The 14,713-nt window shown below is 40.9% G+C and overlaps 1 protein-coding gene across 2 annotated transcripts; it reads right to left on the bottom strand.

The window, feature by feature from the left end:
• Positions 1–1,772: 1,772 nt before the first annotated feature.
• LOC307162560 (interferon-inducible GTPase 5-like) lies at positions 1,773–13,143 on the bottom strand. 2 transcript variants are annotated; one of them, XM_079877965.1, is made up of 4 exons: positions 12,996–13,143; positions 12,677–12,759; positions 3,094–3,661; positions 1,773–2,866 (listed from the first exon to the last, which is right to left on the bottom strand). In XM_079877965.1, the coding sequence occupies exons 3-4, from the start codon at positions 3,659–3,661 to the stop codon at positions 2,238–2,240; spliced, it is 1,197 nt and encodes a 398-aa protein (XP_079734091.1). In that variant the 5' UTR covers positions 12,677–12,759; positions 12,996–13,143; the 3' UTR covers positions 1,773–2,237. The 2 variants fall into 2 exon arrangements, with proteins under 2 accessions (XP_079734091.1, XP_079734092.1); XM_079877966.1 differs by lacking the exon at positions 12,677–12,759 and having other exon boundaries at positions 1,872–2,866; positions 12,996–13,103.
• Positions 13,144–14,713: the final 1,570 nt, after the last annotated feature.

Genomic DNA, 14,713 nt, shown 5'->3' with positions numbered 1-14,713 from the left:
AGCCCCTAACGCATCATTTGAATTATCTACGTGTATGTTAAAATCTCCAACAATTAATGCTTTATCGACGTTGACCAATAGATCTGAGAGAAAATCTGCAAACTCTTTTAGGAAATCAGCGTAAGGCCCTGGCGGTCTATATACGGTAGCCAAGGCTAGAGATAATAGGGATTTTTTTCTTACATCTGAGAGCGTAACATTTAGTACAAGTACTTCAAACAAATTAAACTTGTCACCTGTTTTCTGGGTAACATTAAGAATATCTCTATAGATTGTTGCAACACCGCCGCCACGACCAATCAGACGGGGCTCATGCTTATAACAGTATCCTGGTGGAGTAGACTCATTAAGACCGAAATAATCATTTTGTTTAAGCCAGGTTTCAGTAAGGCAAAGTACATCGATGCTATGTGACTATTTCATTTACAATAACCACCTTAGGTGTGAGTGATCTAATGTTTAGAAGACCTAGCTTTAGAAATTGTTTTTGTTCACTAATAGCGAGATTTTCTGTTTTAATAACAATTAGATTTTTCCTAGATCCTGCAGTAGATTTATCATTTGATCTCACTAAATGAGGAATAGACAGTTTCTATGCAATGTTCTACACTAGTATTTATATCAATTAAATTGGTGCAGCAGAGACTGTAATTTGGACTTTTGGTTACTAGTCAAACGGTATTTAACATCTTGGAGATGTTATCCGACAGAAGATCCGCTCCGATTCTACTTGGGTGTAAGCCATCAGCACGGAAGAGCCTAGGACGCTCCCAAAACAACCCACAGAGAACAATAGAGAAACTGGATGACTGAATCTGGATGATTGATTTTTGTATCTTTCACCAGGTTTGGAGGAGTCCGTTGATGAGCCAACACACAAACGGCAACTTATCACAAAGTGATAAATGTTTTTAAAGGGGTCATATAATGCCATTTTTGTACAAGCTAATATGATTCTTTAGGGTCTAAATTAAAAGTTTGTAATATACTTTAATTAAAAATTCTCATTAGTATTGTAAGAAAAAACTATTTTTACCTGGTCAAAAACAGCTGTTTTCAGCATGCCGTTTAAGTGCATGTGTCTTTAAATGATAATGAGCTTTGCTCACCCCACCCCTCTGTTCTGTGCGTACACCGTTTGTAATAATAACACAATAACCATAACGCGTTGTTCATTATAAACGTGGGATTATGAATTATATTGAGAACGTTGTACATAGAAAACATGCCGTAATGTACCCTGAGTGTAAACCTTAGCCGCATTCATCGTGAAGCGTGCTAGCGATTTGCAAAGATTAATATAAAGATTAATATAATGGTTAATAAAACGTTACACTCACTTCTTCTTCTGGAGGTGCAGCAGGAACACGAATAGTTGGTACCGATCCTTTTTTCAGGAGCAGCTTCTTAGCAAAACCAGCTTTATACTGACCTCATTTGTAAAGCAGTCTGGTGTGTGAAATGATTCACGCAAACATGAAAGCATTGACGTTGATCATGGGGAATATTGCCTTCGAAAACAAAACTCAGCCACTGTGTCTTCAGCGGTTCGGATTTAGGAACATTAAAATGACTGCTGTGTTCCTTATTGCACCCAAGAACAGAACACCACAATTGCTTAGAAGCCATTCTGCTCATAGACAGTGCTCCAGCGTATCAACAATGACGCGCAGACTATGATTGACAGCTCGCTCACGAGCGAGGGCGGGTCTGTGTTGAAACGCTGCTGTCAATCAACACTGCCAACACACATTTCAGTACAATCAACTTGTAAAAGTGCATGTACCATTATATGACCCCTTTAATGTAATGTAAATTTTACATAATGTACATAATGTAATGTACATTTTAATGTAATGTAGTCATGAGTAGCAGTGGCAGCTGAGGCTTTGATGCTTTTATTATGGAAAGTAAATTGGAAAGAAGAGAGGGCCAAAAGCAATCAAGTAGGAAAGACACAAAATGACGTAAAGAAATGCAAATTTTGAGCAAATATATATTTGCAAACAAAAGTTATTTCTCCAACGGTAAAAATCTTATACATTTAATCACATGTCTGTATTTTAAATCAAATGTAAGTTGCTTTGGATAAAAGTAACAGATAATTAAATAGGCTACATGTAAACGTGAAATCTATATCATAAATGTCTATTAGATATTTTGCGTTAAATGTCATAAATGTTTTTGTCTATAAATACCCCAATAGCAATTAGTTCTAAACGCTGATGAACATTCTTTTACACTTCAGTCTCCAGTGAAGCCATCAGCACGTTCCTGGCATCATCAGCGATGTCATTCAGAGCTCTCTTCAGCATTCTTGAGACAGTCAGATAAGACAGGCCTCCTGCCACCAAACTGCCAATAATAGGAATAAAGCTCACAAGTAACTCAACAGTATCTTCTGATATAAGAACAGATGCAGCACCCAGCAAGGTTAATATTGAATTTGTGTTTATCCCTTGATGCAGAGGAGACTTCATCAGACTCTTCAATTCCTCTACGGTTTTCCCAGATCTTTCACAAAGCTTCTGAAGGGATGGATCATCCAGACCAAACGCACTGTAGTACTTTCTCAGCTCATCTGCTATGATGGCTATATCTGCAGTGATCGAAAGACCAGGAAGAGGAATAACAGCAATACAAGCAGACAGGAAAGCAACTTTTGCAATGTTTTCCTCTAGAGCTTTCTTCTTTTTCTCATTAATCTCCAGTGTAATATTCGGCAAAGCCAACATCAGCACACGTCTCTTATGCTGTGGAAGCTCTTTCTCCATCCTCTCCTGCATCTGATTTAAATCATACTTGCCGAGCTCCCAACCAGAGATCAGGAACACGACAGGATCCTCTATACCGATCTTTCTCAGACCTAGACAGAAACAGGAAAGGGCATCATGAAATATTTAAAAAATAAAGGGTTATTTTATATTTTATAATCATAAATTAATAAATAATATAGGCTAATAAATTATTAGCAGTGTAATTAAAAATATCATTGTTTTTACATGAGAAAAACATATTGGTTTAATACATTAATCGTAAAGATAACATCTAAATCTCTTTGTTGCTCAAAACATGTGAACTGAATAAACTAACCATTTTCACAATCCTTTCGGATGTTATCCAGCGTCTTTTTCTGGTCAAAGTTCTTCTTCCTCTTCTCAGCAGTAATGCAAAAGTCAATCTTGGAACGAACAAAATAAAACTTTTTCCCCATGTTCTTGATCTCTTTGGCCAGCTGAGTGTGGCATTCTCTGAACCGATCTGAAGCAATGATGATGAAAAAATCATAGCGTTCAAACTGAACCAGTTTAAGATACTCGTCGGCTTTGAAGTTTGGTGTTCCAATGCCAGGAAGATCCCACACTTTCACATTTTTGTATTTAGGGTGAAGGTAAACTTCAGGTTCCATAGTGGTTTCTACTGGGCCAGTTTCAGCAGAGCCTTCATCTTCATCCCCTAGACCCCTGAATGCATTGACAAACGTGGACTTTCCAGAACCTGACTCTCCCGTCACACCAATGTTAAGTTCTACAAGATCTTGCTGTTTGAGGTATTCTTTGATTGTGTTTATCGCTGATGGGAGATCCTGAGTAGATATGGAATCTTTAATATCCTCCAGGTCCTCCTGAGTTATTATACAGTAATCTTCAAATGTAGCCATCTAAAAAAGTTCAACAGTGTTATAAAAATAAACTTGAAAAGATGTTGCTTAAAACAAGTTTAAAACGTCAGAAGTCCCTTTCTATGTGTTGGCCCATTTTAGCTGAAACTTAAAATCCTGAAACTTAAAGGCCCAGTTTTCCAGACAGGGCTTAGAATAAGCCAGGATTAGGCTTTAGTTTAAAGGATTAGTTCACTTTCAAAACATTTTTTGCTGATAATTTACTCACCCCGATGTCATCCGAGATATCCATGTCTTTCTTTCTTCAGTCGAAAAGAAATTAAGGTTTAAGGAAAACATTCCAGGATTTTTCTACACAGAATGCACTTCAATGGCAACTATACCAATGTTAAAAGAAGGTTCAAATGTCCGTCTCAATGCAGCTTCAAAGGCTCGACATGATCCCAGTCGAGAAATAAGGGTCTTATCTAGCGAAAAGATTGGTAATTTTGTAAAAAAAAATAAAAAAATAAAAAATAAAAAAAAATTATATATATATATATATATATATATATATATATATATATATATATATATATATATATATATATATATATTTATTACATGGCTTGGCTGAATTCCAATGTAGAATGCGGTCTGTTATTTCTTGATAACAGACCGCTGCGAAGTATAACAGACCGTTGCCATGAAAAACAGAGCGTTGCTATGGACGCAACCGTAGCTCGGAACGGACTATTTTCTTTAGCGGAAGCAATACAATCGTTTTTAAATCAGTAAACTCCTTTTTAAATTAATATTTTGTGTCAATTTATTGATTTATTTGGTAGGTAGCCATGTAATAAGCGGAATAATGTATAGGGAGGCGGTTGTTATAGCGAATAACAACCCCTTCAGGCTGATTCAAGATCCCTCCGCTTCGCGTCGGGGTCCCGTTCAGCCTGTCGGGGTTGTTATTCGCTATAACAACCGCCTCCCTATACATTATCCCTTACATATATACTTTTTAACCACAAATGCCCGTCTTGTACCATCTCTGAGATGCGCCACATATTACGTCATCACGTTGGAATGGTATATATATATATATATAATTTTTTATATTTTTTATTTATTTTTTTAACGACCGATTGTTTCACTAGATAAGACCCTTATTTCTTGTCTGGGATCGTGTCGAGCCTTTGAAGCTGCATTGAGACGGACATTTGAACCTTCTTTGAACATCGGTATAGTTGGTTGCCATTGAAATCCATTTTGTGTAGAAAAATCCTGGAATGTTTTCCTCAAAAACCTTAATTTCTTTTCGACTGAAGAAAGAAAGACAAGGATATCTTGGATGACATCGGGGTGAGTAAATTATCAGCAAAAATTACGAATCCTTTAATTATAACATTTAAGTAGATTTTATAAAAATGCCTTAAAAACATTACTGGTGTCAGTGGTGTGCATATTGAGACAAAACAATGGCATTGACATATTTTGCGATATGTCAGTACAGGTTTATTTCAGTTAAAACATACATTTTAGTCTGGGACTAGGCTTAAGATGTGTCTGTGAAAATGGGGGAAATTCCCATACTGATGGGAGGTCAAATGGGCTATCAACTAAACAGTCTTTTACAGTTTTTAAAAATTGCTTACACACAATTTCTGAAATGGCTCCATTTCTCAAAACTACACACAAAAACTCAAAACACGCACACAAGATGGAAAATGTCACACATCGCTTGCAAAAGCAAACTGTCACGTTTTGGGTGTTTGTTTCTTGTTCCTGTCTTTTGTCTGTCATGTGATCCCCTGGTTTTAGTCTTGTGATCCTGCCATGTGTTCCCTTGTCTGTTGTGTCATATTGTAATTGGTTTATTGTTAAAGTGCCCCTATTATGGATTTTTGAAAATGACCTTTCATGTAGTGTATTGCTCTAAGTGAATGAAAACATCCTGCAAAGTTTTAAATCTGAAAGTTCACCGTATATAAATTTATTGTCTTTCAAAAGAAGCGCTTTAACTTCCTGAGAACTGCAGCCATTGCCTCGCTCTGCCTAGGAAGCTTCTTCGACGTAGACTTAAGGTTGCGTCCACTCAAAACACGGATGAACAATACGACTCGGATGTTGGAGTAGGTGAAAGCGTTGCAGCTCCGGGGACCTCCCAGAGCATGCCTGCTCTCAGTTGGGCTGACCAGTCTGACGAGGGCTTACTCGAGGAAATCCTTCCCGGTATTTCCTCGCTCGACTATGAGCAGCCCGGCTCAGGCGAGGATGAGGACCCCGCTATACTTGATGGCTCGGACGACGAGGAAACCATCCTGTCCGCCCAAGCTCCCCCGGTCAGTGGCTCGGCTACACTGCCGCACGCGGTCCTTCTCGAGGTGTGTGAGCGAGCGGCCGCTCGTCTCGGCACTGAATGGCCGGCCCTCCAGCATGCCGCCGACCAAGAGAGGGATGTGTATGACGGCAAACTCCTAGGCCCCCCCCCGGTCCAAGGAAGCAGCTCATGCCTGTCCTCCCCGCGTGCGCTAAGCAATAAGATGGACTGCTTCTCAGCATCTGTTTTCCAGGCCTCGTACAAGGCCTCAGCTCTCGTGGTACGGGCTCTAAATGTTTCCTCCCTCCTCTCGGCCTACCAGGCTGAGCTTTTGGAGGATATGAGTTCACATTTGGAGAAAGGCGTTTCATCGCCGACGCTGTGGAAGGAGATCGTTACCGTTAACGACCTGGTCCTTCGCAACGCCCGCCAGGCTGTTCAGGCCGGCGGACGTTCTATGGCCCTGTCTGTTGTGGGTGAACGTGCCCTCTGGCTCAATCTCTCTGGTCTGCCCGACAGCGAGAAAAGGCGCATAGCAGGAGCCCCAGTGGAGCAAGGCCAGGCTCTTTTTGGCCCTGCTGTTGCCCTTATGCAACAGCGGTGTGATGATAAGAAGAAGGAGGATGAGGCGTTTAAACTGTGCCTGCCTAGAAAGGCCACTCCACATCAGCCCCCTCACGGCCCCCTCAGGCCCCGGCCACGGGACGGCCGTACCATAACACTGCCAGACCCAAAATCCTACATGTCGCCCCTAAGTTGTCCACTAGATGGCGCCATTGTATCACAAATGAACGATCCGGTTGTATTGCCAGCCCTAGGCAACTCTCCGGGGAGGGTGGCTTCTCTCACGGCACATGTGACAGCCTGGCAGTCTGTGTCGGTTCCAGAATGGGTGATTCGCACCATAATGAAGGGCTACAGACTTCAGTTTGCCAGAAAACCTCCACGTTTCAGCAGAGTTATCTTTTCTCACACAGAAGAAAGCTCCGCTCACATTCTGAAAAACGAGATCTCTTCTCTTCTCGTGAAGGGGGCGGTGCAAGTGGTGCCTCCGCATCAATGTCATCAGGGTTTTTATTCCCGTTATTTCCTGATTCCAAAGAAGGACGGTTCACTTCGTCCTATTCTGGATCTCAGAGTGTTGAACAAACATTTAAGGAAATACAATTTCAGAATGTTAACCCACAACGTTCTCTCTCGTGCAGTAAAACAGAATGATTGGTTCACATCGATCGATCTGAAAGATGCTTTTTTCCACATAAGCATTTATCCTCCACACAGGAAGTTTCTTTGTTTCGCCTTCCAGGCATATGTTACGAGTTCACAGTACTTCCGTTTGGTCTAGCACTCAGCCCAAGAGTGTTCTGTCTGTGTGCGGAGGCAGGGTTAGCGCCGCTGAGATTAGCGGGGCTCAAAATCCTGATTTACATAGACGATTGGCTGATTATAGCCGATTCGAGAGAGACCGTCATGCAAAACACTGCTCGTGTAATCACTCACATCACAGCGCTCGGCTTCAAAGTGAACGTGAGCAAGAGCAATTTCACTCCCGTGCAGAGAGTTATTTTTCTGGGTCTGGAGCTGAATTCGGTTACAATGCGCGCGCGTCTCTCACAAGAGGGCGTTCTCTCCTTAATGAATTGCCTATCACAATTCAGAGAAGGAGTGAGAGTACATTATCGTGCATGTCTCAGGCTACAGGGTCTTATGGCTGCGGCTATACATGTCCTGCCTTTGGGCCTTCTGAGAATGAGGGCTTTCATGAAGTGGGTTTTATCTCTTCATCTCAGCCCTTCACGCGATCTCCGCCGCTCTGTCACAGTGACGCGCTCGTGCACAGTAGCGCTGCGCCACTGGAGGAATGCGGAGTTTTACGCGCATGGGACCCCTCTCGGGGCGATTATGCTGCGGAAAGTAGTAACGACAGACGCGTCCTTAACAGGATGGGGAGCCATGCAAGAGGGCAGAACGGTGAATGGTGTGTGGCCAAGCACACTTCACTCAGCCCATATAAATTATTTAGAGCTCCTCACTGTGTGGAAAGCTCTGAATCACTTTCTGCCCCGCTTGCAGGGGCATCATGTGCTGGTGCACTGCGACAACACGACAGCTGTAGCATATATCAACCGCCAGGGGGGGATGCGCTCCTCCAAACTGCATGCTCTCGTTAGGCTGTTAGTATGGAGCAGGCGGCACTTTCTGTCGTTACGGGCGACCCATGTCCCGGGCATACTGAACAGCGGCGCAGACCTCTTGTCAAGGGGAAACCCTCTCTACGGGGACTGGCGCCTCCACCCTCAGATAGTGGGTCTACAGTGGAGGAGGTTCGGCCAGGCATTCGTAGATCTCTTCACCTCGCACGAAAACGCCCATTGTCCTATGTTCTTCTCGCTACGGGACGAGGACACCCCCCTCGGCGTGGACGCACTGGCCCATCCATGGCCCAACGTGCTGCTCTACGCATTTCCTCCCCTTTGCCTCATAACGCCGTCTCTGGCCAGGGTGAGGGAACGGAGCTTGACCATGATTTTGATAAGTCCCAGGTGGCCCGGGGCACCGTGGCTGTCAGAGATTATCCCTCTGCTGTATGCCCAGCCGTGGCCCCTCCCACTTCGCACAGACCTTCTGTCCCAAGCGAATGGGGAAATCTACCACCCGCACCCAGACAGGGTGGCCCTCTGGGCCTGGCCCATGAGAGGGCCAACTTAAACACATTGGGGCTCCCCCCACGTGCTGTGGCCACCATTCAGTGTGCCAGAGCCTCTTCGACACGGTCCCTTTACGACTGTAAGTGGCGTGTGTTCGATGAATGGTGTGAAGGGCGACAGTTAATATCATATCAGTGCTCAATCACTGATATTTTATGCTTTTTGCAGGACCTTATGGATAAGGGAAGGTCCTTTTCCACTATTAAGGTCTATTTAGTGGCTATCACTGCATGTCATGTGGGGTTCGACAGCGCTACGGTGGGGCAACATCCCCTTATTCGTAGATTTATAAAGGGCGCGCGCCGCTCTCTTCCAGTCCCCAGGAGAGTAGTTCCTGAGTGGGACCTCTCCATGGTGCTGGAGGCAATGTCTCAACAGCCGTTTGAGCCCCTGGGAAGTATTTCCCTGAAGAATTTGTCTTTCAAGACAGCTCTGCTCCTGGCCTTGGCATCTGCCAATCGTGTCAGCTTCTCCTCCACAGAGGATCAGAGGTTGAATGCTTTGTGTCCTGTTCGTGCCCTGCGGGTGTACTTAGACAGGACCAGCTCATTTAGAAAAAGCGACCAGCTTTTCATCTCTTGGGGCCCCCCGTACTCAGGGAACCCCATTTCCAAGCAACGCCTTTCTCATTGGCTTGTGGAAGCTATATCTTTGGCATATGAATCTAAGGGAGTACAGTCGCCTGAGGGCATCAGAGCTCACTCCACTAGAGGTATGGCTGCCTCTTGGGCTCTGTTTAAGGGAGTCTCTTTGCAGGACATATGTGCCGCTGCAAGCTGGGCCTCTCCCCACACGTTTGTCAGATACTACCGGCTCGATGTCACCAGAACTCTGGTAGCTCATTCTGTCCTGGGTGTTGGCTCTTTGTAGCTTTGTGCTCTTAGGCCCTCTACCCCTAATTTAGCATGGGCTGCTTAGTCCAGCAGTTTTAAAGTCACTAAGCATGTTTCTAACCTGCACTTGGCACCATTTACTCACCATTATGAGTGTGGTCAGGTTTATTCATGAATGCATGTTACCACATGTTATTCCTTGTTGCTATGTGTCTTCCTCACTTTGTGTGGTGGGTTCCTCATGACGTGTCATGCACCGCCTTTCCAGGTGACCGTCCTTTGGCTTTCAGGGGCTCATTGTAGTGTATTGGGCAATCGGGGAGCTGTCCATATCTCCCATAGGTGGATCTCGAACACGAGATGATGAAAGAGAACAATAGGTTACTGTTCGTAACCCCGGTTCTCTGAAACATCGAGTGGAGAGATCCACCAAGCTTGCCCCGCTTGCTGCACGAGAAGCGAATATGCTCACTGAGGTAAGATAGCGCGTGCTATACACTTGGTAAGGGGCGGGTCCCTTACCGGGCATTGGACATGCGCTTCTGTCTGTCAGGCCAGACTTGGTGCAATTGGATGCTTCTGCAGAGGTCAGGTGCGGATGCCCTTCCCATAGGTGGATCTCTCCACTCGATGTTTCAGAGAACCGGGGTTCCGAACAGTAACCTATTGATTTGTTTTACCAGCGTTTATGTTACATCAGTCATTCACGCTCGAGCTCGGTTAATGTATGCACTGTTATTGATACAGTTTCCACATGTTCACAGCAATAAATTAGAAAAATACTCAGTAAAAAAAAAAAGTAGGTTGCAACATCTCATAATGTACCTCAAACTGACTAGTGTATCACTGAAAAACGTCCTGCTCGAGTCGTCCTTGCGATAGAGGTTCGGATTGAATAACTAGTTCTTCCAGTGTTTCATCATTGGATTCGGGATTAATATGGTAAAATCAACGTCATTGTTCGGTACTGTGTTTAGTTTACGGTGTAGGAAGCCTCAGGACAAGCAGAGCTGACGTTGTTATGGCAATGGACGTTTTGGTTTTCAACGCGCACGCTGTACACGGTAGACCAATCACAACAGACTGAGCTGTCTGGCCAATCAGAGCAGAGTAGCTTGCGGAAAGGAGGGATTTAGAGAGATTGATTTATCTCACGAGTCGTTTGAGAATCATTGAAAATGTGGTGATGTGCAAATGTATATTATGAGAAAATGAAACCGTTTTTTGACCTTTGATGCATGTAAACCTGTCGTAGGAGTCTCCAAAACAACATTAGGAAACTTTAAACTAGCATAATAGGGGCACTTTAATTGTTCACAGGTGTCCCTTGTCTTGTCATTTTTGTGTGTATTTAAGCCCTCTTGTTTGCCCTGTGTCATTGAGTATTGATTGTTCCATGTTCAGGTTCCTGTAGTCTTGTTTTCTAGTCTATGTTCATGTTCCTGCTTTAGTTTTGAGTTTTCATGCCTTGCCATGTTTTTGTTTTAAGTTTGATTGTTCTTTTTGTAAACTGCGTTTGGGTTCTCGCCTCACTTGCCTCCATTGGACATCAATCATTACACAAACATTTCATTCAAAACTATTTTAATTCTTCTAAAAAAAAATGTTTGCCTAGTAACTCTACACACAAACCATTAAATGATTAGCCACATATCCACCAAACCACACACAGATGCGAAAAATGTAAAACAAATATTGTATCTTTTACAGTTTTTCTGAATTGCTAAAACACTAAACCCCATTCTCTGAACCAAATTCTCAATAGCCTAAACCACTTTGTCAAATAAATCACTCTTTCTGTAAAACATTAAACAAGTTCAGGTAGTTAAAACACTGTTTACAAATCTCATGCACTCTTTTTGCGAATCTGGAGAATGTTGTCAAGGCTGGATGTGGCTTTAGGGTTTTTCCCTTTGCCTGCAGAGATGACATTGTCTGTGATGTGGAGAAAGTCCTCAGGCCGGACCAAAATGAAGACATGACGCAGAAGCAGAATAAAATCTCTCTCACTGACCTTGATTTTACAGTTGCACAACTCTTCTTAGTGTACTGTAACATGCTTTTAACATGAGTTTTTTACTGTTACCTTTTTGGCTTTTGCAGTTGGGTCACTGTATTTTCACAGTATGCAAGTGCTAAATATACTGTACAGACATTCGATAGGCCTACTATACAATATTCAGTATAATACTATACTTTCAGTTCATACAATTTATTCACTTTACTACTGTAAGTTGTCATTACTATACTTTTTTATGTAATTGCAAAAATTTGTTTACTTTGTTACTATATACTTTTTTAAAAACTTTTTGTAACTACATGCTTTGGATTCTGTGTTCTCCATTTTTGATGTAGTGTCTAATGAATGATCTGTAGTGTTTATAATATTGATGTGTATGATCTGAAAGCATTGTTTGATTTTGAGCACAGATAAAATGGTTTTGAGGCGATTGTTTGATTTTGCCAGAAGAGTCAGAGGTTCTCTGAATGTGGTTTGAAAATTTGGTTTTGTGTGTGATGGTTTCAAGAAATGTGTGTTAGCAAATCAGAAAAACTGTAACATACTAAAAGTTCATGAAAACGAATCTAAAGAAGAACACAACTGAATGTGTAACAGAGAGCTGCTGTACAGCAGATTTTGAATTTGTTACTATTGTGAAGCTGCTGCGAAACAATCTGTATTGTGTAAAGTGCTACAGAAATAAAAGTGACTTGACTTGTATGCATATATTTACAAAATAAACAGAAATGCAATGATCAAAAATATATTTGTTTCTCAAAACAGTGAGATTGATTTCTAAGTGATCAATTTATTCCACGTAACCATAACTAATACTAATCTTCAGACCAAGTCTACAAAAATACAAGAACATTGTGTGCTTTAAACTCAGTTTGATATTGTAAAACAAACTTTTTGCAAAACTCTAAACACAGTTCTCTGACTCAAAACTAACAGCTCTGTTTCATTTGGGAAACACTGCCATTTAAATGTCACACTCATTTACTGATGTTTTGGATGAAGTATTTGCTTTTGCAAGAGATGTGTGATGTTTTGCATCTTGTGTGCATGTTTTGTGGTTTTGTGTGTAGAGTTTTGAGAAATGGAGCCATAGTTTCAAAAATTGTGTTTAAGCATTTTTTAAAAACTGTACGGTTTGAAAACTGAACTGTAAAGTGTTATACAGACCCCCTTTTATCTTTTCAATCTCACCTTTATGTTTCAGAGCACGAGACACAGGAAGAACTTAGACTAGAATAGAGGAGCTGTTGTTTCCTTCACCAACATGAAATTCACTGTTGTAAAGAAAAGTTTTTAATATTTAATCAAGAACTGCAAATGAATACATGAATTACTCTTATAATGTAAAGCCGAATTAATTCAACAGGCATTTTCATTGTAACATTTGATTGCTAACAAAGCTTCTCAACGGGATTTTATATTATAAGCATTGAAGGATAGGACATTCTGAAAGAACAAGAAATACATTGCAGTCAAAAGTTTTTAAAAGTTCTATAAACATCTTTCTTACCAAAATCTTCTGAACAATCCACACAGCAAGAAGACACTGACCGCAGATCTGAAATGAAGCCTGTTGTTGCACAGACCTATTAACTTTTATACTGGTTATAAAACAAAAGCAGAGTGAGATCCGCCCAAAAAATACTTTCACTTTCACTGCCACGTCACCATAGGAACTAGAGTCAGAGGGACATAAATATTTACATGGAGTTCATGTGTTGAAATATAGACATTAACATCCAGGGGTGTTGATAGACCAATTTAACTGCAGTCTAAATAGTGAGAGGATTTTGGTTTCTGATTGCAGTGGCATGATAATTCATGTAGATTTACAGTATATCTGTTGTTTTACAATGGCTCAATGTCTACAAATGAAAGACCAGGAACAGAAACTAGCCACAGACACACACACACACACACACACACACACACACACACACACACACACACACACACACACACACACACACACAAACAAACAGACAGAAAGGCTACTTTTACAATATAAGAGTTGAATATATGGCACAAAAAGTCACACAGAACAGCGAAATGTGATCATTTCAAATCAAGTATCTGTCAGTTCCAATAAATAAATATGATGGCATTATATAATTAATCTTATTGATTATAAATACAACACAATTGTTAATGAACAATAAATGATTAAACATTTAATTTAAAATAAAATAATGTCATTAAAGACAATACGTTTTCCAATATATTTTAATCAGAATTAATGCACCACTTCAAGGACAAGGAAATGGTTTAAGAAAGTGGATGAAATGCTAAAATTAGTTAAAACTAAAAATAAATATTGTAATCATTTTGATATAATTTAACTGTATTTTATTTTTTTTCCTATTGTGGACACACTGGGTGGATATCTGCATTCACTGAGGCTTAAAATAGCATGTTTATTCAGAGCTGCATTGATCTTCTTTTGTTTCCTGAAGGGAAACAATTAATGAATTGTAATGAAAGTACTTACAAATACGCAAAATCATGTGGCATGAATAATAAGAAAAACTCCTTAATCCTTGATAAATAATTACAAATAAATAAACTTTTAGTTTAAAATAAAATAACTTTATTTAAAGTTATTATTTGGCTGATTGGAGTATGACAGAGTATTCAAACCTGTTCTGTATGAAAAGCAGTACAATGAAAATAAAGAGCGTCAGGACTTTTGTCAAACGCAGGCACTGCCTCAAAAGAACCCGAGAGCGATTGTAGCCACACACAGGGTTGAAGGTTAAAAGGCTAAATGTTTTCTCTGTGCTAAGAACGTCTGACATTTGCATCCAAATACACACATGTACATTTTTATTTTGGACTCATCAGGAACAAACAAAATAATGAAAAAGGCTAAATAAAATAATGTGATTATTGAGCAATGTAAGGAAACCCCAGACGTTTCAGTTGAAACTCCCATTTGAACTGCGAGGAAGATCATATGGATCTTTTATTTTGTGATCATCAAGATTTACTGTAAATGAAACCTTACTTTTTGCATCAATTTTAAGTTTTGTAAACGGATTTGCCCTGCCCACTTTAACAAACAGCAATATCAGTTGATTTATGATGGTTGTTACTGTGGCAATAGTTTAAATAGCTGATTGTTGAAACAGCTGATATTAAATCTTGCTATTCTGTTTGTAGACTTACCCGTGACATCTTACTGTACCATCAAAAAGTTCAGGGAGAAGTACATTTTTAATCTCAAAACAA

Source organism: Squalius cephalus (assembly GCF_949319135.1).
Source record: "Squalius cephalus genome assembly, chromosome: 8".
NCBI lineage: Eukaryota > Metazoa > Chordata > Actinopteri > Cypriniformes > Leuciscidae > Squalius > Squalius cephalus.
The sequence above is the reverse complement of the archived record's forward strand: the minus strand, read 5'-3'. Positions and strand labels throughout refer to the sequence as shown.